The 27630-nt window shown below is 35.3% G+C and overlaps 1 protein-coding gene across 2 annotated transcripts in view; it reads left to right on the top strand.

Moving 5' to 3' along the window:
* Window positions 1–312: 312 nt before the first annotated feature.
* LOC132553745 (E3 ubiquitin-protein ligase TTC3-like) overlaps window positions 313–27630 on the top strand; it is a 47993-nt gene continuing 20675 nt past the window's right edge. For both annotated transcript variants that reach the window (XM_060218017.1, XM_060218018.1), the window contains exons 1-23: window positions 313–376; window positions 5654–5791; window positions 7735–7903; window positions 8910–8997; window positions 9452–9579; window positions 10603–10682; window positions 11540–11616; window positions 13091–13194; window positions 14009–14071; window positions 14384–14438; window positions 15432–15742; window positions 17832–17889; window positions 18251–18325; window positions 19817–19879; window positions 20180–20356; window positions 20952–21032; window positions 22276–22385; window positions 22853–22976; window positions 23821–23943; window positions 24597–24704; window positions 25440–25529; window positions 26206–26276; window positions 26677–26840. In XM_060218017.1, the coding sequence (XP_060074000.1) occupies window positions 5704–5791; window positions 7735–7903; window positions 8910–8997; window positions 9452–9579; window positions 10603–10682; window positions 11540–11616; window positions 13091–13194; window positions 14009–14071; window positions 14384–14438; window positions 15432–15742; window positions 17832–17889; window positions 18251–18325; window positions 19817–19879; window positions 20180–20356; window positions 20952–21032; window positions 22276–22385; window positions 22853–22976; window positions 23821–23943; window positions 24597–24704; window positions 25440–25529; window positions 26206–26276; window positions 26677–26840 (2407 nt within the window). In that variant the 5' untranslated portion in view covers window positions 313–376; window positions 5654–5703. The remainder of the gene's footprint in view (window positions 377–5653; window positions 5792–7734; window positions 7904–8909; window positions 8998–9451; window positions 9580–10602; window positions 10683–11539; window positions 11617–13090; window positions 13195–14008; window positions 14072–14383; window positions 14439–15431; window positions 15743–17831; window positions 17890–18250; window positions 18326–19816; window positions 19880–20179; window positions 20357–20951; window positions 21033–22275; window positions 22386–22852; window positions 22977–23820; window positions 23944–24596; window positions 24705–25439; window positions 25530–26205; window positions 26277–26676; window positions 26841–27630) is intronic.

Here is a 27630-nt window from a genome sequence, read left to right on the forward strand (position 1 = left end):
TAACGGACAGTACATCCGCCGTCCAAAGGTTGAAAGTGAGTTGCCTTTTCTGATTTCAAACAAATTTACTGATATCCTAACTTTGACATGCAGCTAGGCTACCATTCACAATTTACTTGAAGTTTTAAGATTGAAATCTAGGGGAAGGTACTCATCCAACACCATACTTTTGTGATAACATAACCCAGTACCTATATTTTGTAATTTTAAATTCCGCGCGAATTTCCTTCGTCACTTCAAAACGAGGCTTATATCTACTTCCTCAACAATAAACCGAAGTCGCCATTTTGTATTTCCAAGAAGAGCATGTGCACACAGGCGAAAGATATGCGGTGATTTGCATATATGACGAAGAGAGGCATCCATCCATAAATAGGTAAGCTGTCGGAAGTATATTTCTAAAACAATGGCCATTGTTTGAGAAATGTTTCACCGTTTTGCTGCCATGAACAAAGTTCGTAACCAAGGTGGGTGCACTTTTCTACCAAAGCAAAGCCGAAGTGTTGTGAAAATTGATGTCGTGAATGTGATTTCTTAGGACCGTACACGTTGAGAGGGAAATGTGACAGCTTCTTATTACCACAATTCCAATATTATAACATCGATTTCTTTTTGTTTACACGTCGGCTAACCGCCCGTAACCTTTGCAAATCGGATTATTAGGTGAATTCTTTGGTTGGTAATCTCACGAAAGGAAGATTAGACCTCCAGCTTAAATTACAGAAAACATTTGCTGAACCAGAATGAACGCTCGTCTTAGTAAAAATATATAGAAATACCCTTACTACATGGTAAAAATAGGGTATTTTCAAAGATTGAACAACAAAACCACAGGAATCTGAGGTAGGATTCCCGCTAATCTATATAAGTTTGTTATACCTTTATTTCGTATCGAGCATCAGATTCATGTGATAAAACAAGTATGCATGGATCCTAATACCATTAAAGATAGAACAGTATAGATTATTTTTTTGTAAATGAATGATCATGTGAGGGATATTTGAGTTATATTGTTTTCTGTAAAAAAAAATATATAAAAAAAATTATCAAGTGTGCAATGACACTTTAATATACATAGCAATAACAAGGATGCCAACAGATTACTGTAGCCTTCTGATTCATAGATATGAGGAGGGATGTGACTTGTTGAAAATGCTGGGTGGTTAGATGGGGCGGGATAACTGATAGGCTTGTCATGGTATTTTAGGAAGTAAGAAGTTATTGTAGATTATGTTAAGTTGATGACTTATAAGGAGGATTTTAAACTGGTGTTTCAGATGGTAATGTTATGAGCTATACACATCATCTTTAATGTGACCTTGAAATTCTAAAAAATCGTCTTATCTGATTTAATTGATCTCTATCAAAATAAAAAAAAAATAATTGTAAGTTTTGTCATAAATATGTACCAATTATTGAGATACAGAAAAGTTTTCTTCCCTGTATAGATCTGCATTGGTTTCTTCATTTTATTTTTACTCAGATTATTATAGATAATAAAAAAAGTAAAAACATTACATATCCTTAGTCTTATATTCCTGAGTTACAAATATTCTCTAGTGACTCAGTGATCAGTTAAAAAAATATTATCCAAACCCAAATAAGTGTTTCTTTCCCAAAATCTAGCAAAACTTTAGAATTATTTCCCATTTTTTTTTTTTTTTTTTTAGAAAATCCTTCTATATGTTCCCAATCAAGGAAGAGAATGATAGACAGTACAATAGATAGAATGTGAACTTTTTAGTGTTGCATCCTTCATTTGTAGTATTCTAGTACAGCTTGCATTCTATGCCTACAAGGAGGTAAAAAATAATTTATGTAAATGCACATTTCAGGGCTCACCCTGAACCAAAATTATCAGTAGCCAAAAAAAATAGTCAAGTGTGATTTTTAGTAGCCAATTTTGTCAGAGAGTAGCCTTGGCATATTGGCGCGTAACGTTTGATTAACGTTTGAAATTGAATCAACTATATCTAATTAATCTTACATTATGGAAAAATTTTAATTTTAAACTTCTTTATTACAAAGCACCAATGAATAATACTTTACAATACATAACCAATATAAATAACAAAACAATTTTACTTTAATTAATTACACTCTCATTCAATAAGTTACACTTTTCTGTATTGACACTTGTTTGAAATACACTATCTGTCCTTGAATTCATTTCTATATTGCATTGTTCTTGTACAGAAATCACTAGAGTTACTGTTTAGTATTGTAAACGAATGTCACTGTAGTACACCTGTCAAAGTAAAAATGTAGCCCGTCATGTTTACATTGCGTACTGTCTGCTGGTAGTAGATAGGCCTACTCACTACGTAATGAAACAACACGCTTGCTTTCGGATAATTAGTAAGGCTGTGATTTCTAACACCGTCATTACCCACAAAAGTCGAAAGCCGATCGTTTTTATCTGTTGTGACACCAGAAACAATCATCCTATTGTAGACTTCCTCGCCATGCTTGTGTCATTCTGAATCATTAAAGCGCTTTTTCAGGTTGGCTGAATACACATATTCAAGCGTTTAAGTGACATGTGAATGTGGGGAATCCCCACTCGGTTTTAACACGGACCGATGGCCATGGGTTATCCAATTATCTCAGCCATAACAAGTTTAACACTCGTATAATAATATGTACTGTCGTTTGAAACTTCCAGTAATTAGTCTAACAAAGACATGATCGGATGCGCTCAACTGTGAAAGCACTGCCTCTGCCACAGGGCCCCCGGATTATGTAAGCGTGTCAGCTAGTAGGCCTACAATACACACGTGGACACGAAAGTACACCGACTTCACGAAGCGAATTTGTTGGCTTTATTATCGTATTGTTAGAGGTTTTTTTTTCAGAAAAAAAAAACACAGTAGCCAATTTAGTAGCCACTTTGTATTTTGAGTTGCCAATTGTAAATAAAAGCAGTCAATGGCTACTTTGGCTACCGACAACGTGAGCCCTGCATTTGTGTACATTTGTTGGTAGGTGTTGACTGGAAATCCCATTCTATTTTCTATAGTGGGGATTCCCCTTTGGAAATTTTCAACTGTATTACATTGTGCCTGGTATGATATATGGTGTAGGATTAACTCCTTGGCTGCAGACTTTGAACTTATGTTGCACACTTTAAAGGTTTGAGACATGTTGAGAGCTTTGATATCATTTCATAAAATAAAGCACATTGTTCTTATTTCAAGCTTTTCTGAATTAAGTAAGTTATTCAATTAATTGACTTTTTTAAAACAAATTTTACAGCTTGCATCAATTTAAAATTTTAAAAATTGAATCTTGAAGAAGGATTGATATTTATATATATAATGTATTTGTAGCTTCTTAAATTTTGTTGGGGAGTTTTGAGGGTCAGATCTAGGAAACTATATATTATTTGACTCATGATGCAAAGGCTTAAGCTTGACTCATGATGCAAGTTTTTAAGCTTGGGAATTGAAACTTATGTATATCCTGGAATAATAAACACAAAGATAAGATTAGATGTCTGCAGTATTCAGTATTTTGTAGCAACATTTCCAAAATTTAGATGAGTGCAGATACAAAAAGATAAGTGGGCTCTGAAAATTTGAACGAGTCGTACAGGAAAATCATGAATCCAGGATTCGTTTATTTGAGTCCGAAAAATCACAAAGTATTGTTGTATAAAGTATAGTTTTCTTCTTCATCCTTTGTTAGCTTTCATACATTAATGATAGTTTTCGTTTATTTAGAAATTTAGCTACCATGATAAATGATCTAATTTTAAAAAAGTGATCTTTTTCTTATTTAGAAATTTAAAATGTCCCAATGCCATGTTATAGGAGATGGTTGTTGATAGTACTAAGTTGTATTTGATGCAGTGTTCCAGGTAGAATGTGACAGCAGGGTGTAGAGCGATGCCCTCATTTTCTAAAATTAAAATTTTGCCCTGCCCTCTTTCTGGGTGCCCTGTCATACATCTGTAAGCCTTGGTGCACGTTCTGACCAACCTGTCATATTTTGGCTGATATTTCTTTAGATGTAGCAAGTGTACAGAACTTAATGCTGGTATATCTACTATAATAAAGGTCTGTATTTGACTATCACTTTTATATTAGGCGGGTGCTGTCATCATTATAATTCAAACAATGGGTTGTTAGTTGGAGGTGACAATTACCTTCCACTGGTGGGCTCTGCTGACACAGCATCATTCATTCTCATTGAAGAAGGCACTGGTAGTTGATAATTAGTTGATATGTGTTGACAAGAGACATGTTAAACATTTGGAAAAAAGGTATTTTCCTTTCTCCCACTTGTTGAGAAAACATGACTGCAGTAATGTTATGATGGTAGATATAGTCAGTGCTTGCTTTACCTGTGTAGTTCTCCCACCTGTTTACCTGTGTAGTTCTCACACCTGTTTACCTGTGTAGTTCTCCCACATGTTTACATGTGTTGACACCTGTTTACATGTGTTGATCTCCCATCTGTTTACCTGTGTAGTTCTCACACCTGTTTACCTGTGTAGTTCTCCCACATGTTTACATGTGTTGATCTCCCACCTGTTTACATGTGTAGTTCTCACACCTGTTTACCATTGTTGTTCTCCCACCTGTTTACTTGTGATGTTCTCCCACATGTTTACCAGTGTAGTTCTCACACCTGTTTACCTGTATAGTTCTCCCACCTGTTTACCTGTGTTGTTCTCACACCTGTTTACATGTGTTGATCTCCCACCTGTTTACCTGTGTAGTTCTCACGCCTGTTTACCTGTGTTGTTCTCACACCTGTTTACCTGTGTTGTTCTCCCACCTGTTTACTTGTGATGTTCTCCCACATGTTTACCAGTGTAGTTCTCACACCTGTTTACCTGTGTAGTTCTGCCACATGTTTACATGTGTTGTTCTCCCACCTGTTTACCTGTGTAGTTCTCACGCCTGTTTACCTGTGTTGTTCTCCCACCTGTTTACATGTGTTGATCTCCCACATGTTTACCAGTGTAGTTCTCACACCTGTTTACCTGTGTGTTCTCCCACCAGTTTACCTGTGTTGTTCTCCCACCTGTTTACATGTGTTGATCTCCCACCTGTTTACCTGTGTAGTTCTCACGCCTGTTTACCTGTGCTGTTCTCACACCTGTTTACCAATATTCTCACACAATACCTGGATTACACTTTCACATATAGTATATTTTCTTCAATTTAAAACTGATTTTTCTATAACATTTACTGTTTTCATCAGCAAGATCAATAGAAAATAGCAATGTCACATTGACAAAGATGTATATAATATTGTAGAATGCGATGGTTGGAATAATTATTTTTGTAAAAGAAAATATTAAAAAAAAACAATAGTAATGTCTAATATTGTTTACATTATTTTGCTTGATATATGTAATGACAGCGTGGTGTTCACTGCTGGCTGCCATTTTGTTTTTGTCTGTAAGAACATTGCAAAATATGGACCAGAAACAAGTTAGCTTAGTCAGATTTTATGTCAGGAATATTTGTTTCAACACACAAATGTTTAGAAATATCACTTAAGTTATAAAAAATGTAATTAAATCAATTAATTAAAAGCTGAAAGCTGACTTAGTAAATGAAGATTATGAGATATTACTCAATTGAATAGATTGAAATATACTGGACACTTATTAATTGATAAGATTGCATTTATTTTTTAGCAAGTGGGCTCCCCTTCATCTCAACACATTACCCAGATGATAAGAAAATCATGACAGACTCCGACAGTGACGGCATCCCTGAATTGGTGGACTCCTCAGATGAGGATGCTATTCCAAACACACCAGAAAAAACCCTCAGTAAGTCACATACACTCAGTCTGACAGTTTTAATGTTTTCACAGAAAATTTTCTTATTTCATCTGTTAAAGAAGAATGTTAGACAGTGATTTACTGATAATAAGCTGATTACTTTTCATTATTAGTAAACCAGTGGAAAAATATGATTATCAAAACTATTCATATATGAGTTATTACAGAAAATTTCTGCTTGGAAATGCTTGATAGTTATTATTCCCTTTAAACTAAACACATGATTCGTAAATAAATCCCTTCATATTCATATTTGGTTTCTTGTCTTTTACTTTGAAGCAAATGATCGATTAAATTGTATGAGTACTACCTCTAAAATAAGACCTGGAGTCGTAGGATTAGATTACTTGAATTGTCCTTACTTTTTAGGTCACCTGAGCCAAAGGTTCTTCTCAAGAACCACTGAATGGATTTTGACCAAACTTGGCACAAAGCATCCTCATGGGAGGGGGGGGGGGAGGGGTAAAATTAGGTAAATCTTTAAAAATCTTCTTCTCCTGAACCAACAGTCAGATTAAATTCATATTTGATATTTAGGGTCCTTACGGCAAGGTCTACAAAGTTTGCAAATGAAAAAAAAGGGTAATGACGGCCCCATTACGGGGCGCTCAAAAGGGTCAAAAATTCAACTTTGACCGATTTCAACCAAATTTGGTAGACAGCATCCCTTAATGAAGGACATATGAAATTAAGTTGAAAAAAGTGATAATGTCCCCTTTGGGGCCAAAAAGGGGTGTAAAAGGGGCCATATAAAAAAACCTTCTTTAAATGACATTTTCTCAAGAACCAGTGGATGGATTTTGACCAAACTTCGCACAAAGCATTCCCATGGGAAGCCGCTTCAAGTGTGCGAAGAAAAAGGACATGGCCCCAATAGGGGCCCAAGGAGGGGGGAAAAGGGGGTAAAGTTAGGTAAATATTTAAAAATCTTCTTCTCATGAACCAACAGTCAGATTAACTACTGGGTTGATCATGTCTAAACTTGATATGAATGTTCTACACAAGGTCCTGGCAAGTGTTTTAACTATTTGGGGCGATTCAAAATCCAAGATGGCCACCCTGGCCTCTGTTTGGCTAAGACATTTTGGACTTTCTCTCAAGAACCACTGTTTGGATCATGTTCAAACTTGGTACAGATGTTTTACACATGGTCCTGCACAAGTGTTGTTACATTTTTGCAACATTTTAAAATCCCCAGATTTTTGACATATATTCCTCAGGTGACTGTTAAGGCCCCTTGGGCCTCTTGTTATAACAATTTATTTTTGTTGGTAAACCAACAGTTTATATCAATGTTTAATGATCTGTTAGTGTAATTTTTTGAGACAGGTATGCAAAATCAAGTGCCCCAGAAATAGAGTTTTTTAGGATAAACCATAAAATTTAAGACTCACAAAAAATAGGATTTTACACCATATTAAACTGCTTTTAGTCAACATTTATACTGTAAATTAACATGCTTTTGCTTGCAATTTACTTTCGCAAATTTTGCAATGAGAACAAATTTGTGGAAGTTAAACACAAAACTGAATTGAGGTGATAATCAACAGTTACATCATAGCATGTAATGTAGTCTGTTTCATGAAAGATATAAGATATAGTTTGTTTCATGAAAGTTATCATAAAATATAGTCTGTTTCATGAAATTAAATAAATCACCACACACTTGTTCTAAAATGCCTAATTCGTACAAGTTAGTTGCCACTAAAAATAAGTGGTTTACAACAACGTGCAGGTATACAAACTTAATTTATCTCTTTCAATTTTCATCTTGTTAAAAGGAAAGCCGACCTTAATTTGTTTGTGTTATTTACAATACTCCTATGCTGATGGCAGTTCATATCATAGTAATACACAACAGACAATGGTAAGGTTAGTCAATGGTGAATATAACATAATGTCGGATGAACCTTTATCGTTTTACCCCACAGATGATTATGCTGACATTTGGTTGAGGAAGAGTGCCAAGTTTCTAGAGAAACAGGAAAGCAATATTCGGATATTTGCCATGGGACCCTTCCTGTTTGCAGTTAATAATATAGTTCCTGCATCATGGATGGAACTGGTCAGGAGCTCAGGACTGATCAAATACAAAAAAAGGTTGGTTTCTAACACACCAAACAAATTGTGTTAGTAAAAGTACAGAGAGAGAAAAAGAAAGTCTTTGTAACACCACACAAGGGCTTTCCCAGTTTTGATCAGGATAGAAAATCTGAAAATAAAGTTTCCTAATTACACACATCAGAGTTATGATTACTTAGGAGGGTCAACCTTATACATGTTGCAAATAGTTAACGTAAAGGTATCGGGTGGTACTTTCAGGAATCCCTTTGCACCCTCAGGTTGTACTTTCAGGAATCCCTTTGCCCCCTCAGGTTGTACTTTCAGGAAGCCCTTTGCACCCTCAGGTTGTACTTTCAGGAAGCCTATTGCACCCTTAGGTTGTACCTTCAGGAAGCCCTTGGCCCCCTCAGGTTGTTCTTTCAGGAAGCCCTTCGTCCCCTCAGGTTGCACTTTCAGGAAGCCCTTTGCACACTCAGGTTGTACTTTCAGGAAGCCCTTGGCCCCCTCAGGTTGGTTTTTAAGGAAACCCTTGGCCCCCTCAGGTTGTACTTTCTGGAAGCCCATTGCACCCTCAGGTTGTACTTTAAGGAAGCACTTTGCACCCTCAGGTTGTACTTTCAGGAAGTCCTTCGTCCCCCTCAGGTTGTACTTTCAGGAATCCCTTCACCCCCTCAGGTTGTACTTTCAGGAATCCCTTCACCCCCTCAGGTTTTACTTTCAGGAATCCCTTCACCCCCTCAGGTTGTACTTTCAGGAAGCCCTGGGCCCCCTCAGGTTGTACTTTCAGGAAGCCCTTCGTCCCCTCAGGTTGTACTTTCAGGAATCCCTTCACCCCCTCAGGTTTTACTTTCAGGAATCCCTTCACCCCCTCAGGTTTTACTTTCAGGAATCGCTTCGTCCCCTCAGATTGTACCATTTGTCACTGAAGGTTGAGGTTTCTTTGTCATACATTCAAGGTTGGAATCAGTGTGTCAAATCCAATGCATATTTTAGTTTCTAAGAGACTTTTGAGTACTGTAGCTCTTGTTGATATCTTTTACAGAGAAATTGAACTTTCCAGCCTTGACTGGGAGGAATGGGCAATAGCAGATTTGGTGGAGGCTGTTACAGCGTTCATGATAAAAAAATTGGTAGGTAGTGTTGAAATTATGTCACTAACACTCTCTAAGCTTGCCCTTTTCCAAAATATTACTGATAGAATTTTCCTTTTACAAATATTACTAATAGAATTTCTGTAGTATCTTCATATCTTAAGAATGATTCTGGAATAATGAGTGATGTTGCTTGTAACATAAACATCTAGAAATACCAACATGTCAACATAATCATAATCCAAATTCAAGGAAATTAAGGCAAAATATGAACAAAAGAAAGATTTACACTAGGACCCTGTAAAGGTACCTGGTATTTTTGAAAGTAAGTGTCTTCTGCTATATCGACAACACCTGCTACGTAAATATTGGTAAATCCAAGTAAGTAATGTCACATTCCCAAATTAGGTATGTTTGAAAAGAAAAAAATTCCAGAAGCAGAAAGGAGAGTTTGTAATAATCATATGCAAATGTAAACATGCTACTGTTACAGAGGAAGAAGAATTTCCTGATGCAGATTCTTGAGGTTATAAGTGAGATAGACAACAAGAAATCAGAAGCTCTTTCATGTAGTATCTGTTTATCAAGTGCAGAGAGATATGACCTCATCATCAAACTCTGGTAAGTTTCACAAACAGTATCTGTTTATTTTGTACAGATACGTCCTCATCATCAAACTTTAGTAAGTGACACAAACAGTATCTGTTTATCAAGTGCAGAGAGATATGACCTCATCATCAAACTTTAGTAAGTGACACAAACAGTATCTGTTTATCCTGTTCAGACCTCATCATCAAACTTTAGTAAGTGACACAAACAGTATCTGTTTATCAAGTGCAGAGAGATATGACCTCATCATCAAACAGAGAGATATGACCTCATCATCAAACAGTATTGTAGTAGTATCTGTTTAGTGACATCAAACAGTAAGTGACACAAACAGTATCTGTTTATCCTGTTCAGACCTCATCATCAAACTTTAGTAAGTTTGAATTGATATTTGTATTGATCATTGATATTTGTGAGCTGAAATGTTATTGGTCAGGAATATCAATAACTAGTTAGTCAATGAATTTGTTGTTTTAATATTCAGTAAAACATCAACTCCAGTCCCAGGTTCCTGGTTTTGTTGAGGGCTACCACCCATAGATTTAATTATTCTTCTCGAAGGGAAGGCATATAGTTGCCACTTTGTCTGTCAGGAATATAACACAAAAACTATATAAGGGGTATTAACATAAACATCTATAGGTAGATAGATCGCATTAAGAAGTGCAAAGGAACCATAACTCTCTTTTGCATAATATAGAAGTTATTGCCTTTTTCATACTTAATTTTTGTTCCATACGGGGAGCATAACCCCTCTTTGATGACCCTTTTTGATGATTTGCTTAGAAGAAGTCTGCAGTATACAGAAAACTAAACCCAGGACAAACGACTGATAAGCCGTGGATAGAAGTGATTTATTTTGGAGTTTACCGTTTGATGGCCCTAAGGAACTTTTTTGTGTTGATGGGCTGTTAAAAATGGAATAATAATAATAATAATTTTGGAGTCTTTGGGTCAAGTACTGTAAATCTTGTACGGGAATAATCATGTGATTGAATGATTTACTATTAAATACAATATCAATTGCTTTTTCAGGGTTAGAGCTTTAAAAGTGCCACCTAGTAAAATGAGAGAGAAGGAAGCTAAATGTGCTGTTCTGTATGTCGCCAAGCTATGTAAGTGTCACACACTGTAATGATATCTCTGTTGTTATAAAGCTTTCTCCAAGTACCTGGAAATACTGTAGTTACAAATTACGATGTGGATGTTCTCCTTACTACCAGTGGTTCTAGTGATAATCAAGATTTGAAATGTTTAATTCAGTTTATATAAACTTTATTTATTTTACAACAATTGTGAAACAAGTTATGTCAACTTATACTAATCACTCTTGTTGGCCCGGATGTAAGCGCACGAGGGGTCTTATTGTGGGAGGAAACAGGAGTACCCGGGGAAAACCCACATGGTTGGGCAGGTGACCCCTTACCTTTTCACGTCCGTTCCTGGAATGGAGCCCTGGTCGACTAGGTGAAAGGCGAGTGCATTACCACTGCGCCACCCGACCACCCAAATTTAATTAGATATCGAGGTGCACAACAATAACCAATACATGATAAATAATTCATTTCTTTTTGTCAATAAGGTATATCAAACAAGACCTCCTGTACATAAAATGATGTACAATAATATTTCTCCGTAATAAATCTCTTAAAATGAAACTTTCTAGTGACTAGGTTGCTATACACAGGTTTGTATGTAATCGTCTATAGCTTGCCTACCCTTTGATCAATTTAATGAAAGTTGGTCAATGGCATGATTGATAAAAACGTATAATTTGACACATCAAGTGTTTCCAGAACCATGTATGGAGGGTTCTGATTGGTTGAAATTGAAATGTAATCTGCTTTTAATGAGAACTGAATTATAAGGGTTTTACACTTTAACTAAATTTGCACTAAAACAGTATGAAATGAATGGATTAATGTTTTAACTAATACTATTTTTTGTTCACACTTTTATTTGTTACATTCAGATGAAATGGTGGTGATGTGCTTGGCCAAGGAATCAAAAGATTTCTCAGAAGAGATTAAAAAAAATATTCACTCCAGGGTTTGTAATCATTTTCATTTTATTTCATGTTTAGTTGATTTCACAAGATATTAGATGTGTGATGGCTGTATTAAAGTCACTTCATTTGGTAAATTTAGATCTTTTTTGGATCAACGAGCACGTCTTTAGTCATTGCAATCACATCAACAGATATTATGGTCACATCGAAAGATACTGTGGTCACATCCACAGATACTGTGATCACATCCACAGATATTGTGATCACATCTACAGATACTGTGGTCACATCAACAGATATTGTGATCAAATCCACAGATACTGTGATCACATCCACAGATACTGTTATCAATCAACAGATATTGTGGTCACATCCACAGGTACTGTGATCACATCCACAGATACTGTGATCACATCCACAGATACTGTGATCACATCAACAGATATTGTGATCAAATCCACAGATACTGTGATCACATCCACAGATACTGTGATCACATCAACAGATATTGTGGTCACATCAACAGACATCAACAGATATTGAGATCACATCATCAGATACTGTGATCACATCCACAGATACTGTGGTCACATCCACAGATACTGTGGTCACATCAACAGATATTGTGATCACATCCACAGATACTGTGATCACATCCACAGATATTGTGATCACATCCACAGATACTGTGATCACATCCACAGATACTGTGATCACATCAACAGATATTGTGATCACATCCACAGGTACTGCGATCACATCCACAGATATTGTGATCACATCCACAGATACTGTGATCACATCAACAGATATTGTGATCACATCCACAGGTACTGCGATCACATCCACAGATATTGTGTTCACATCAACATATACTGTGATCACATCCACAGATACTGTGATCACATCCACAGATACTGTGATCACATCAACAGATATTGAGATCACATCAACAGATATTGTGATCACATCCACAGATATTTTGTTCACATCAACATATGCTGTGATCACATCAACATATGCTGTGATCACATCCACAGATATTGTGTTCACATCCACAGATATTGTGTTCACATCAACAGATACTGTGATCACATCCACAGATATTGTGACGTTAACCAACTACAGAAACTGCAATTAGAGCAGTCAGGTTTTAGTACAATATGTTCAGCATGAAAAGTGTGATAATAAAATTTCTCATCATCATAATCCATAGATTTTGCCTGATTAAGTTGTCGGTGTGTAGGTACCAAAATGTCACAAATAACTTTTTGTAACTGTATAAAGAAAGTATTGAAAATTACAGACAGATATTTCAGTGACTTTTTAAAGGTTTTGAATCTTGATGAATTTGGGTGCCAAAATCAGCCTCAACTATTCCTTTCTAGATAGTAGTTGTGTTGTACAAATACCTATATTCATACATATGATATAACTAACATGAAGGCAACATTTCATTATATTGGAATTATATTATTTACATGAAAAGAATTATGAGAATTTTAATCATTTCAGGATGGGACTGACCCAATGAAGTTCAAGGATGCTGGTAACGAGCAATACCAACATGGAAAGTTTGAGACGGCTATTGACTACTACACTAAGGCCGCTAAAGCAGAGTGAGTTGTAGGGACAGGTCTCATAGGCTGTCATTTCAGTTGTATTATCTTAGACTCATCATAAGTATCATGAAATATTTTGTTCTCTTAAACTGTGATGATATCTCTGTTGTTATAAAGATTTCTCCAAATACCTGGAAATGTGCTGTAGTTACAAATTACGATGTGGATGTTCTCCTTACTACCAGTGATTCTAGTGATAATCAAGATTTGAAATGTTTAATTCAATATATATAAACTTTATTTATTTTACAACAATTGCAAAACAAGTTATGTCAACTTATACTAATCACTCTTGTTGGCACGGATGTAAGCGTGCGAGGGGTCTTATTGTGTGGGAGGAAACCGGAGTACCTGGGGGAAACCCATGTGGTCGGGCAGGTGACCCCTTACCTTTTCACGTCGGCTAGGTGAAAGGCGAGTGCGTTACCACTGTGCCACTCAACCACCCCAAAATATTTTGTTTGTTCACTGGATTTATCACTTTAAACCAATGTGGTCATTTGAGGCAGACTCTAGAAGTAGCCAGTGGCTATCTCATGGAGCAACATAAAGGAGTTAATCCTAAAGAAATTTGGGTAAAGTGTCCTCATAAGTGCACAGCAGAGAAAGATCAGTTTCACAACTTTTTCTGACATAGAAATTACCCTTAGTAGGAGTTGTCAAAACTAAGTCAAATCATCCCCTTTAGTCACAAATTGCAGCCCAGATAATGGGATGGGGTCACCTGTTTTGAAAATCCTAGTCCCGTTCCAAAATATGTATATTTCGAATAGCCTTCAAAGAAAATCATAGGTTTGTGTTCCTTTTTCAGCCCTTTCAACCACATCTTTTTTGGTAACCGAGCTCAGACCTACAATCGACTGAAAAAGTTCAGGTGAGGGACAAGGAAGTCTTAAACATATGTATTATAAAACATGTAATTTGTTCGATATCTTGAAGCCGGACACTTGATGTGAATAGCTACCTAAAACAAACAATCAGTATTGGATATTAATGATATGCTTTAAGTGAACATTTGCTTATTGTCTATATAACTACTTTATGTATTTTTTTGGTGTATTAATAAGTTAGATAGGTTAAAAACTATATATTTCTTTGCTAGAAATTTTCCTGAGATCGAATTTTCCGTGTATTATTCTCCAGTGAATCATTTGTTAATGGTACCTCTGTGTCTTGTATTTTTTAGGGATGCATTGGCTGATGGTAGAAGAGCTGTTACACTTAAACCTGACTGGCCAAAGGTAGCTTTTCCTTTCCTGTGGATTCATCAATAAGATTTCATTCAACCTTTTTTATACGCCTCTGGAGGCGGTCGTATATTGGCGTCATCTTCTCCGTCTGTCTGTCCGTCCGTCCGTTCATTTGTGAACGCAGCTTCTCCTAAACTAATCATCAGATTTTCACGAAACTTGCTCAATGTCACTACTACAATGGGTAGATGTGCATGAATGGGCAATTTTGTTGTTCGTTGATTTTTGTAAGATTTATGCCATTTTCGACTTTGTAGCTTGCTCATAGTGGAGCCTTGCGAATGCAACTCCTCCTAAAATAATCATCAGATTTTCATGAAACTTGCTCAATGTCTTTACTACAATGGGTAGATTTTTTGGTTCCTTGATTTTTTATAAGATTTATGCCATTTTCAACTTTGTATCTGTAGCTTTCTCTTAGTGGATCTTTATATTTTGTGGCGGCGTATATTGTGTCCACAGCACTCTTGTTGCAGAGGGGTGTAAGGTCTAAGGTCGAAGTATATGGCCTCATTAATGCCCACTCCACCCATCCTCACCCTAACTCATCCCTGCAGTGGGGTGACTTGGGTGTTTGGTTGCATGGGATTTCAAAGAACCTTGGTAGTATTGTCAAAATGTAGAAGTTCCTCTAAGAAATTTATCATTCATGGAGCAAGAATTTGTTCGGTTTGTGATGCGGATGATTTTTTTTTCCAATTAGTTTCTGTTGAGAGACTCATCACAGTGGGTTTACAGTAGCCTGTGTACTCATAAATTGAAAGAATATAGCAGGGTTTCCTGCAAAGTTGGGGAAAATATTCCTGGAATTTGCTTAATTTTGAGAAAATAACACATTTGGCAAAAGATTTTGGTATAACAGCTAAAACAATCAATGCTACAGGTAAAGTATGCAAATAATAAAATACTAATTGTAACATAGGAACTTGTAGTAATCTTAATAAGATTTGAAGCTTTATTTTTTAAGTTTATTTTTGTTTGCAGGGACACTACAGATTTGCTCAAGCTTTTAATGAGCTTGGAAGACTGGACCAAGCTATAACCATAAACAAAAAGGGTCTGGAAATTTGTAAAAATAACAAACAGGCCTCCGACAGTAATATACGTGACCTGGAGCTTCAGGGCAAAGATTTTCGACAGGAGAAGGAAAAGAAATTGACTGATGAGAAACTCCGAAAAGTTTTGGAGGAAAATGCCTTTGGTGATGAAGATGAGGCAAACTTGCCTCCTCAGATCAGGAATCTTCCAGGAGAGAAGCGCATTATTAATCTCTCACGAGCTTTTAAAGCCATGGAGTAAGAACTTCACTATTGTCTTTTGTCTAGGAATGTCTGCTCTTTCATTGCCTTAATATTAAGTTCTGATGTTAGACTTCATTCTCGATTGTATACTTTAAAAATGCATAGTTTGTGATGCTCAATTTTTGTAAAAAAAAAAAAAACAGATCAAAATGCTGTTTCTTGGACACCTTATTTTGTGGAAAAGTATAGCTCAGTAATACTATTTTTGCTGTTTCTATTAATTCAGCAATTTTTTCAAAATGGCTTAGAAAAATTCTGGTTGTGCATGACCTTAATAATACATTGTGGGATAGAATTATTTTTTGATGTAAATGTAATGCAAAATTCCACTCAAATTTCAATATTTATTATGGTGTTTGGGAAAAAATATTTAGAATTCCAATCTGTTGAAAAGTAATCCTGCTAGTTTCAATTAATATATGAATGAACTGATTCCTTAATGTTCAAGTATTCTTGAGTCTAAATATGAATTATGAATTGAGATATAAATTAAGAGTTTAGAAAGATACAAATGAATAGTGAAGATATAAATGTATAGTGAAGATATGAATTATGCATTTAGATAGATATAAATAAAAAAAAGTTAATATGTATGTTATTAGATTACCAAAAAAAACACATTGGTACATTGAAAATACTTTGGAAAAGTAATAGTGTATGTGAACTACCAAATTAATTTATTTCAATGCCCACCAGATTTGATATTTTACTGCAGTTTGTCAGAAACATATTAATAGAAACGACAATTAAGATGATGCAGACTAAGAAAAAACAAATTAAATTTGATTTTAATCATTTTAATGATGAATGTTATTGGTGTATTCAAGTTAATATTTAAAAACTCTTAGAAACATTGCAAAATATGTTGTAGTGGTTTAAAAAATATCGCTATACCAACTCTTGGTTGTGTTTGACATTACCCATATTCTGATATTTCCTGTTTGATATATGACTGTTTACATGATATTTCCTGTTTGATACGCGACTGTTTACATGATATTTCCTGTTTGATATGCGACTGTTTACATATTTCCTGTTTGATACGTGACTGTTTACATGATATTTCCTGTTTGATATGCGACTGTTTACATGATATTTCCTGTTTGATATGCGACTGTTTACATGATATTTCCTGTTTGATATGCGACTGTTTACATGATATTTCCTGTTTGATATGCGACTGTTTACATGATATTTCCTGTTTGATATGCGACTGTTTACATGATATTTCCTGTTTGATATGCTGTTTGATATGACTGTTTACATGATATTTCCTGTTTGACATGATATTTTCCTGTTTGATATGCGACTGTTTACTTATTTCCTGTTTGAGATGTGACTGTTTACATGATATTTCCTGTTTGATATGCGTTTACATATTTCCTGTTTACATATATTTCCTGTTTGATATGCGACTGTTTACATGATATTTCCTGTTTGATATGCGACTGTTTACATGATATTTCCTGTTTGATATGCGACTGTTTACATATTTCCATATTTCCTGTTTGATATGCGACTGTTTACATGATATTTCCTGTTTGATATGCGACTGTTTATGTGATATTTCCTGTTTGATATGCGACTGTTTATGTGATATTTCCTGTTTGATATGCGACTGTTTACATGATATTTCCTGTTTGATATGCGACTGTTTACATGATATTTCCTGTTTGATATGCAACTGTTTACATGATATTTCCTGTTTGATATGCGACTGTTTACATGATATTTCCTGTTTGATATGCGACTGTTTACATGATATTTCCTGTTTGATATGCGACTGTTTACATATTTCCTGTTTGACATGTGACTGTTTACATGATATTTCCTGTTTGATATGCGACTGTTTACATATTTCCTGTTTGATATGCGACTGTTTACATGATATTTCCTGTTTGATATGCGACTGTTTATGTGATATTTCCTGTTTGATATGCGACTGTTTACATGATAATTCCTGTTTGATATGCGACTGTTTATGTGATATTTCCTGTTTGATATGCGACTGTTTACATGATAATTCCTGTTTGATATGCGACTGTTTACACCATCACTTTAACATGTTACTATGACTTTCCAGTGAGGAGTTGGATCAGCTGCCGACAGACTACATGTCAGAAGATACTTCCTCAGATGAGGTAAACCAACATATAATGCTGAATAGTACTGCATGTTATGTTACCAAATATATAATGCTATTTTTACCCCACAGCCCGAAAGGGTGTTTTGGGTATTGCGATCATGCACGGCGTCTGTCTGTCTGTCTGTCCGTCCGTCCACAATTGCATACCGCTTATTATCTCAAAAACTACATCACCGGTCATCACCATTTTCACTGGGGATGTTGGGCCCATGGACCTACACAACCCATTCTTGAGATAACTAAGTACAGTAGTAAATGAATGTTCTGACACTGAAGATGTAGGCTCTTGGTAATTAGTCTAGACCTTGCCAACATATCTGTTCTGATGATATATTCTGTGTTTTATTGTTTTCCAGGATCCTCCAGATTTAGTAGATGACGACGACGATGATGATGACGATGATGAGGAAGTAGTGATGGTGAAATCGAAGGTTAATACTTTGAACCATTGTATCTAACTTGTTGAAGTTTCATCTCCTTTAGACAGCAAATTGTATCATAGCTATCCTGTGATAGTTCCTTGACTCAAAGTCAGCAGTAGGATTAATTGAGAATAGTGTGAAAAGTGTAGTTAGTAATTCTATTAAATTGGTGTAAATATAGAATAGAATTTCTTATAACACAACCTGTAGAAGATTAGAGTGTGATGTTTCGATGACTACATGGTCACCTTCATCTTATAACACAACCAGTAGAAGATAAGAGTGTGATGTTTCGATGACTACACGGTAACCTTCATCTTATAACACAACCAGTAGAAGATTAGAGTGTGACGTTTCGACGACTACACAGTCACATTAATCTTATAACACAGCAGTAGAAGATTAGAGTGTGACGTTTTGATGACTACACGGTCACCTTCATCTTATAACACAACCATTAGAAGATTAGAGTGTGACGTTTCGATGACTACACGGTCACCTTCATCTTATAACACAACCATTAGAAGATTAGAGTGTGACGTTTCGATGACTACACAGTCACCTTCATCAGACAAATGACCCTTGTGCACTGCCATATGTAGTGTATGAGATGGTATGGAATCTACCGACTTTTTCATCTGCACTTTAATCCTGTGTACGCTAAGGTTGATATTAGTATGACAAGATGGTAAACAGATTGTTGTTGTGAATATGTGTGAGTTTGATACCAGACTTTGACCAAGACTCTGATGAGTATGGTACTTGTGAGTGAGCTACACACAAAATCAGGGCTTATTTCCTACTTATTACAGAATATCTCAGTTATAGCCCTTTGATGGCAGTTTTTGTTTTTAAAATGTATATATGCTGGAAATGTACTCAACTTAGTGGAGACAAATTTTTTGCATTATCCGTTTTTGGCAATGATGAGATTGAGCATCCGCAATAATGCAATGTAAACGACATACTGAAACTGTGATCAATTCTCAAAACTTTCTGTGCTTAAATAAGATTACTGTGTAGAATATTCAGGCTTATTAAAATTGTTGTCACGGTGTTTTGTTCCTCAATAGACATTTAGTGATAATCTAAAGAAGGTGTCAAAATGAAAAATTTTATGCCATGTAGATAGAAGTTTTCTGACATGTATAAAAAAAATTTCATCACTCAAAGACAAAAAATATGGGACATGTGTAAGACTTCAGATAGAAAAAATTTTATCACATGAAACTGAAATTATTTGATATGTATATAGCTTTGCTGTGAAAAAATTTATCACAGAAATACAGGACTGTCAGACATGTATAGTACTTCCGATATCAAAATCACACAAAGACAGAAATTATCAGACATGTATAGGTCTTCTGTCTTTATCACAAAAAGACTGAAATTATCGGACTTATACAGAAATATTTTATCAAACTCAGCACTGTTTATGTTTTTAATGTTCTGTAAGAGCTTATAACACCTTGTTGTTAATACTGCTGTCTACTCTATTAGTTCCCTCGACCAGAAGAAGTGTTGATACCAGATGTGAAACGGAATGGACACACTTCACCAAAGGTATGTACCAATAGTAAAATGGATCAGACACCCTTGATAGATGAAATATAAACACGGGGAAAAAGAAGACTTATATGGCTAGTAATTGTTTTGTATCAAACTATACTTATATGCTGTATTGAGTAATTAGATTCGCAAATTTAACATAAAAAGGGTTTGTTCACCTGCTCTCACAACCATGTTGATAGGTGCAGGTACAGCGAATGATCAATGTCCATAACTAGAATCCAAATCAGCTTTCACTCATTCATGACTATTGCTTTTCGAGACCCCTGGTTAAGAAGACTTTTGGTATTTCAGGTACAGCAAAAGACCAACGTTAAGAAAAAACCTGAGGTTCCTGTCAAGGCAACTGAAGTCCTTGAACTACAGAAGTTTCTAGAGGACGGAAACAATGCATCGTCACGTGGCATTCCCAAAAAAGCAGTTATGAATTATGAGAAAGCACTAGAACTTGTAACCCAGTACAGACCAAAGGTAAATTTATCATAACATTTTAGATGTAGAAGAAGTTGCTATTATATTTACCCAATAATTTCCTATAGCTGTTGATTCACCCATCCATGTTTTATTGTGTTCAGTAGAGACGCTATCACCACATTTCCCTGATTTATCTCATTATCCTGTTGTCATCTTGAGACTTAGAGTTAGATATTGTATGTTTGCTTGCTGGTCTTATTGCAAAGTATAACAATTACTTAAATGTTTGATTTCTTAAAAGTACAAACTTTGATATAACTGTTTTATCATATTTCAAAATGGCTAACAAATGTTTATCTCAAACATTGAAATCTGCAATAATGGGCAAAAGGAGGGTACTGAAAAATGTCCTACCTTTTGAATATAGATTTTAAAAAGACAAACTGAAGGTACAACAAAAGATGTATAAATGTTGAAACCATGTTCTTTGAAAAAGTTTAAAAAAAAAAAAAAAATTTTTTTTGACTAGACACAAATTTTTCTAAACAGAATTTTCAATAAATTATCGATTCCAAACAGTGTGTTTATATCATGATTTGCAAGGACTGCAGCTAGGCATTGTTATTAATTTTTGTGCATACTATTGTTGCAGCACTTTAACATGGATATCCATGATGTGGTCGCTCTTAAGTATGCTTACGCGGAATCTGCTGTGTCTACAGGTATATACAAGGTGAGTTGTTCCCCTTTGATATGTATCTGTTAGAAAATCACTCAGAGGATTAAGTATTTATATTGTAAGATGTGAGTGCACAATTTTGTGTTGGTGCCTTGTGAAATACATGAAATGCTGTTTTCCTTCTCCCAAATGTTAGAAATTCATGAGGGAACTTAAATGTATAAATATTGATGAATGATGACACTAAATCATTTTAAGAGGATATATTATAGTCTGGAGAGAGCATAGAATATTTCGGTGATTTCATAATATGTTTAAAGAATTGTTTCAGAAGTGTCATATGTAGGTGTATGTTGTTCTTTTCCTTTGGTATCTGTGGAAAAGTCGGTGATTAACCTGACATAAAAAGTGATTAAATTGGTGTCTTTAAGATCTACTTTCATTTGACTGTTTTAATTATACCCCCCTGCAACAAAGTCATGCAGAGTATACTGGAAGCAGCATTTCTGTCTGTCTGTCCTTTGAAAAATTTTGTCCAGACAACTTATCCTAAACTAAAAATTTGCCTTTATAAGAAATTTGGGTTGCCATGGTAACCAGGTTACTAAAAAGAGATTTTTATGTACTCTCCGTAACTTATCAATCCTTTGATCAATTTTGGTCATATGGTGTAACTTATCAATGCCTGTAATTTGGCTCATCTGGTGTTTCTAGAACTGTTACTATGGAAACATGATGGAGGCTTCTGATTGGCCTAAATCAAGATATTGTCTGGTTGTGCTGAAAATTGAAATAATTTGAATAAGGAATTTGGGGGAAGACATTTACAGTGGTACCATTTGTAAAAAACACCTGATGTCATTTGGTTGCTATGGTAACCAGATCACTATACTTAAGTTTTCAAATAAAGTGCCATAAGACTTTGCCCTTTAATTGGTTCTTTAATTTTGTTTAAACTTGATCAGTTGCTAAAGCTAGTTATAGCCTATGATTTGACATAGGTGTTCCAAAACCATTACCATGGAAACACATTGTGGCTTATGATTGGTCAAAATAATATATATTCTGATTAAGTAAAAAATTGATATAAAAAGGTTTAGGGCGATGAGAAATAAAATGATAAAAAATGGCTGCCACTTAGTTGCCATGGTGACGAAATGAAGAGGTGCCTTGGAGGAATCTTGTTGAGACGACCCTTCTAAAACTAATTGGGCAGCGGGTGAAGTGGGTATTATTTGGCTATCCGGGTGAAAGTTCTAGTTTTAATTTAAATGGTTCTACTCTTATTTGACCGCAGTTTATTATGGATGGTATGGAGAAGTTTGAGGACATTCTTACTAACCATCAGGAGACAAAGTTCCCTCTTGCCCATTATGGTAGAGCTAAAGCATTTGTTGCTCTGAACAGGTATGTGTACATTTTTAGCCAGGGCTCACAATATCAGTTATTCACTACATCTAGCTACAGTAGATTGTAAAATATTCTTGTCCAGCTTTGTTCTTGTATATCCTAAGTAGCCTTTCATAGGCAAAAGTGTTTCCCAGCTGGTTTTGATGGACAATTTGTGTTAAACAAATAAGTAGACAAAGAGTTCAGCTGGATAGAATTTCATCTGAAGAGAGTAAAAACTTTGTATCATACGTTTATGCCAGTTAAGAATATAGTGTTAAACGGAAATATTTTAAGTATCATAATTACTTTTTGAACACTGACTAATAGATTCTGTCTTATGTCTCAGCCAGTCCTAACACAAAATCTACAGGGGTCATGCCAGTTATGTTATATAGATTTGTTGATATTTTCAGGAACATATTAAAAGGGTTGATGGTTAGGAAATATATAGCTGACAACGATGTGACATTTACTTTTTGTAGATATTCCGAAGCGAAGGCGCCATTGACTGATGCCTGGAAAATAACTAATAATACCAAACTCACACATGTCACTTGGCCTGGCACCAAGAACAAGATTGAGGAGAACACCTACAACGTTCTTAAGGTAAAACAATGGAAGGTGTCTCAACGGAATTATGGCTGCATTGGCACTTGTATAGGGACCTGAAAGATCCTAAGGTATAAAAGGTCATTATTTATTTCAATGCCTCTACTAAGAGTTTAAGCTGAGACTTCTGGAATACTATTCCCATAACCAACCAATTGAGCTAAAAAGAAGTTCTCTCGAGCTGAGTGATATTTTTCCACCAATATATTACCAGGGTTTCATACTTCCACTCCAGGAAATATCTCGTCCTGGAGATTCCAGGAGTTACATCTATATTTGTTGGGTATAGCTAAGTATTATTCTTGAGGCCCTACATGGGCACCAATTTACAGAAATACCTCTGCTTAAACTCAAACCTGGAACCTCTGGATTATTAGTCAAATGCTCAATTTATCACACTAAAGAGAAGTTCTCTTTCAAGCTGAGCAGTATTTTGCAGCTAATTAGGCAGTATTAACAAAAAATATCAGACTTTATTTTACTAATTACTGACTTGGTAAATGTTGCTATATTAGAGGGCTCGAAGTTTTTGCCATAACACCACAAAAAAATAGATGTTTAGAAAATGTAATAAATGTAGAAAAACATACACTGCTTAACATTTTCTTGAATGATGCACTGTTTTTGCTTAAAGATTTTGATAAAGCCACAGAATTTGAACAATAAAAAATAACTAGCCAAAGTTTAATGTGCAAAAAGAAATTCCACAATTGTGGTTTGATAACAGAAATTTGGTCCATTCTATAAGCTATGATTATGAATGAGAAAATTTTGGCTCATTATTTATCACCAATAAAACTTCTCTCAATAAATTCTGGTGATAAAAATTTTTCTTTTCTAGAAACGCATCGAGGAGTTGAAATTGCGATGTAAATACCCACCTCCAGCAGATGCACGCTGTCGTTACCATAGTGATGATGAGGACAAACGGACAGTCATTTACTTCTTGGATCCAGACTTTAAGGTAAAATTGTTTCTTTCTTTATTTGTGATGCATCATAATGAAGTTTTTTATTTTGTGTTTCATTCCTTATGCAGTTTTTTTAAAATAGAAAAATTGGGTAAGATAATCCTACATTATTTTGTCAACAAAGTGATACTTGTGTAAAACATCTTATTGCAGCAAGAAATATTTCTGACAAATAAATAGATTGAATTAAAAAGCATTCTTAGATAGTGGTTGAAAAAGAAAGATATCAAACTTGATACATAAAATAGAATCTTAGATGTTTGAAAGATTACTCTTGGAGGTTAAAAAAAATACATCTGGAAGTTAGGGGACTGGAGATCTAGAAGTTGATCAATTTTGTTTTCTTTCCAGAAAATCCAATTTTCTTGTGACAATTTGTAGATACAGTAATTCCACTCGGAGCATAAAATCCAACTAAGAATTGGAGTTTTGTTGAATGAAGATTTTTGTAGGGAAACCATTTGGTAGAAGAGCAGTTTTAATGGGTTAGTTGTTCATTAATGAAATAGAACTGACTTTTCGGATATTTTGTAGTAAGAGAAGACTTGACAGTTCTTAAGACCTGTATTGACTTTTCCATGTCTGTCAGGATATACATCAAAATTTGTTGTGTTGTTTAAATCAAGCCTAGTTTTTTTTGTCTGCAGGGATTTGTGCGGATCCGCTGTGATTCCAAGTGTGTAATCGAGTTTCACACCCAATGCTGGAAGGTTTACAAATGTCAATTTGGAGACATGGATCGTGTTGCAGATAAGGTAAATTTCTATTTGAAGACATTTTAATGGAAAATTGGAAAACCACCTTTGGCAGTGACTTAATTTTGTGTTTTCAGTATTGTGTAACAGCTTTGTTACAATGTTACAGTCATAAATCCAGGTATTTAGGGCTCTTTCATTTTAAAGTAAGTAAATAAAGTGGTGTTATTCCTTTGTGTAAATTATCTTTCATTATACAACAGTCTTCCATTGGTTGGTTAGAAACATAAGCACGAGTATACATGTGAAAAGTCTACTGTACCTGCGATTGAAACTATTTCTCTGCGATTACTTTTTACACGCCGGTCAAAAGATGGATGTATTGTGGTATGTCGCTGTCCGTCTGTCCGGCGTCTGTCGTAAACTTTTATTTGTCCGGAGATCTCCTACATTTTTCAGCCGATCTTTATGAAACTTGGGAGGCTTAATCACCATGATATGAAGTTGTGTTTTCCTGAACGTGGTTTTGATTAGATGATTTGAATAAGAATTACGCCCCTTTGCTGTTTTGGATATTCACAGGTGTATTTTGTTCCGCTTTGCGGTACTCTTGTTAGCAAAATAATAATCGCCCACCAAATATGTGATAATTGATTGCACACAAAAATAAGTTCCCTTGTCTCTAATGCTGTATTTCTGATACATCCTATTATTTCAAGACATGCCTGTTTAGGATTATTCCTGTTAATATTTTTGAGTCCTTATTTGACAATTATTTGTCATTGTTGATTTCAGGAGATGCTAGACAAGAACTGTCCTACTCCACAATGTCAGGCTGTCATTATTAAAATCATTATTTTCAAGCAAGACAAAACAACAAAGGAGGTAGGCATGCTCCTTTAATGTAGTATACAGTGACAAGTTAATCAGAAATTGAAATGAGTGCCAAACTCTCTCTGACCACCTGAAATGTCTGGTGAAAATCTGTTTGGTCTGGTAAAAATATCCCAAAGTTTTAGAAATACAAAAGGTATGATAATATGAGAATTTTCCTTTTTAGTTTGGTAAGCCTTTAAAAAGTTTGCAAATACTGAAATCACTTTTCCATCAAAACTGATGTAAAGTCATAAATATTTTCATTTTGCAATTATTTGAAGACATGTAAGATAATAACCCTCATACTTGACTAGGAATAGATATACCATGTATATTATCATCTATATCTATTTTAATATACATCACTAGGCTGTTTTTCTCTGGTTTGGAATGAGGCATTTTTAGTTCAATCTGGGAAGAGAATCAATGCAATGGAGGGAAATTTTCAAGGATTAAATTGCAAATTTTGGGAGTTTAGATTCAATATGAATTTATCTGAGTAGGGAATGGGGTCTTATATGGTTCAAATAAACACTCTTTATGTTAATAGCCCTGCACTGAATGACTGAGACCATGATGGACCAGTGCTGACATTTTTTTTATCCTTCAATGACAATTATATCAGAAATAAACAGTTATATTCTATGAAAGAGATATGTGATTCTGTTTGTTTGAAAATTTCCAGATTGATTCTGACAAACCTCACAAACCTCCAGTGAAACCAAGGATTCCTCCCAAAAAACTACCAGCATCCAGGTATAGTGCCGTTTACAGGATTTTAAAGAATTTCTCACCCAGACCAAATATTGATAGTTGTGGAAAGTAAAGACTTCATAGTAAAACAGCTTTCATTACTTCCTCCAATTTGTGTAGGGGAAGTGATAGCTGTTGTGACACTCTACAAGGAGCTGAAGTGATTCTAAGATGTTGGTTTTCTTTGACTTATATTAGCATATACACGCCCTTAAACATTTGTGATTGATAGTTAAAAACGTTTCGGATCCAAGCGATCCGTCATCAATTGGATCCGAAACATGTTAACAACTCTCAGCACGAATAAATCGTAGATTGGACCGGAACTGTTTCGTGTTGTGCCTACTTCTGACGTCTATTCTACTTATTTATAAGATTTATCAAACCGTTTGTTTCGTTACAGTGAATATAAAATCAAGCGTAAGATGGAGAGAAAAGATTTGAGGAGGAAGAGGAAAAGAGAAGTAAAGGAGGAGAGAGATGATTTAATGGAGGATATTGATTCTATATTAGAAGGCGACAGAAAAACGAAGGAAACAGAGGTTAAACCAAAACCAGCTGGGGCAGGTACGGTGAAATATTTCAATTATTTAGAGCACTTTCCTCGAATGAAGTCTGTGTTTATGTATTGTATGTGTCACTTTTAAGACCACTTTTGCAATTTAGACAGGTTTTAAAAAGTCCTTTTTTTATTTCACTTTGCTCATCAGACTTGCTGACTAGTCACATTTTTACCTTGGTGTATCCTTTGGTGTACATTTACCATATGTCAGCACAGTTAGCTATATTTAGGTGTCAACTGGTTAAATCTGTGTACTGTGGTGTACGTCAGCCATGTGTCCGCACAGTTAGCTATATTTAGGTGTCAACTGGTTATATCTGTGTACTGTGGTGTACGTCAGCCATGTGTCAGCACAGTTAGCTATATTTAGGTGTCAACTGGTTATATCTGTGTTCTGTGGTGTACGTCGGCCATGTGTCTGCACAGTTAGCTATATTTAGGTGTCAACTGGTTATATCTGTGTTCTGTGGTGTACGTCGGCCATGTGTCTGCACAGTTAGCTATATTTAGGTGTCAACTGGTTATATCTGTGTACTCTGGTGTACGTCTGCCATGTGTCAGCACAGTTAGCTATATTTAGGTGTCAACTGGTTATATCTGTGTACTGTGGTGTACGTCTGCCATGTGTCAGCACAGTTAACTATATTTAGGTATCAACTGGTTATATCTGTATACTCTGGTGTACGTCGGCCATGTGTCCGCACTGTTAGCTATATTTAAGTGTCAACTGGTTATATCTGTGTACTGTGGTGTACGTCAGCCATGTGTCAGCACAGTTAGCTATATTTAAGTGTC

Source organism: Ylistrum balloti, unplaced genomic scaffold (assembly GCF_031769215.1).
Source record: "Ylistrum balloti isolate Yb309-2 unplaced genomic scaffold, AGI_CSIRO_Ybal_v1 Utg370346, whole genome shotgun sequence".
In the NCBI taxonomy this organism is placed as follows: Eukaryota; Metazoa; Mollusca; class Bivalvia; order Pectinida; family Pectinidae; genus Ylistrum; species Ylistrum balloti.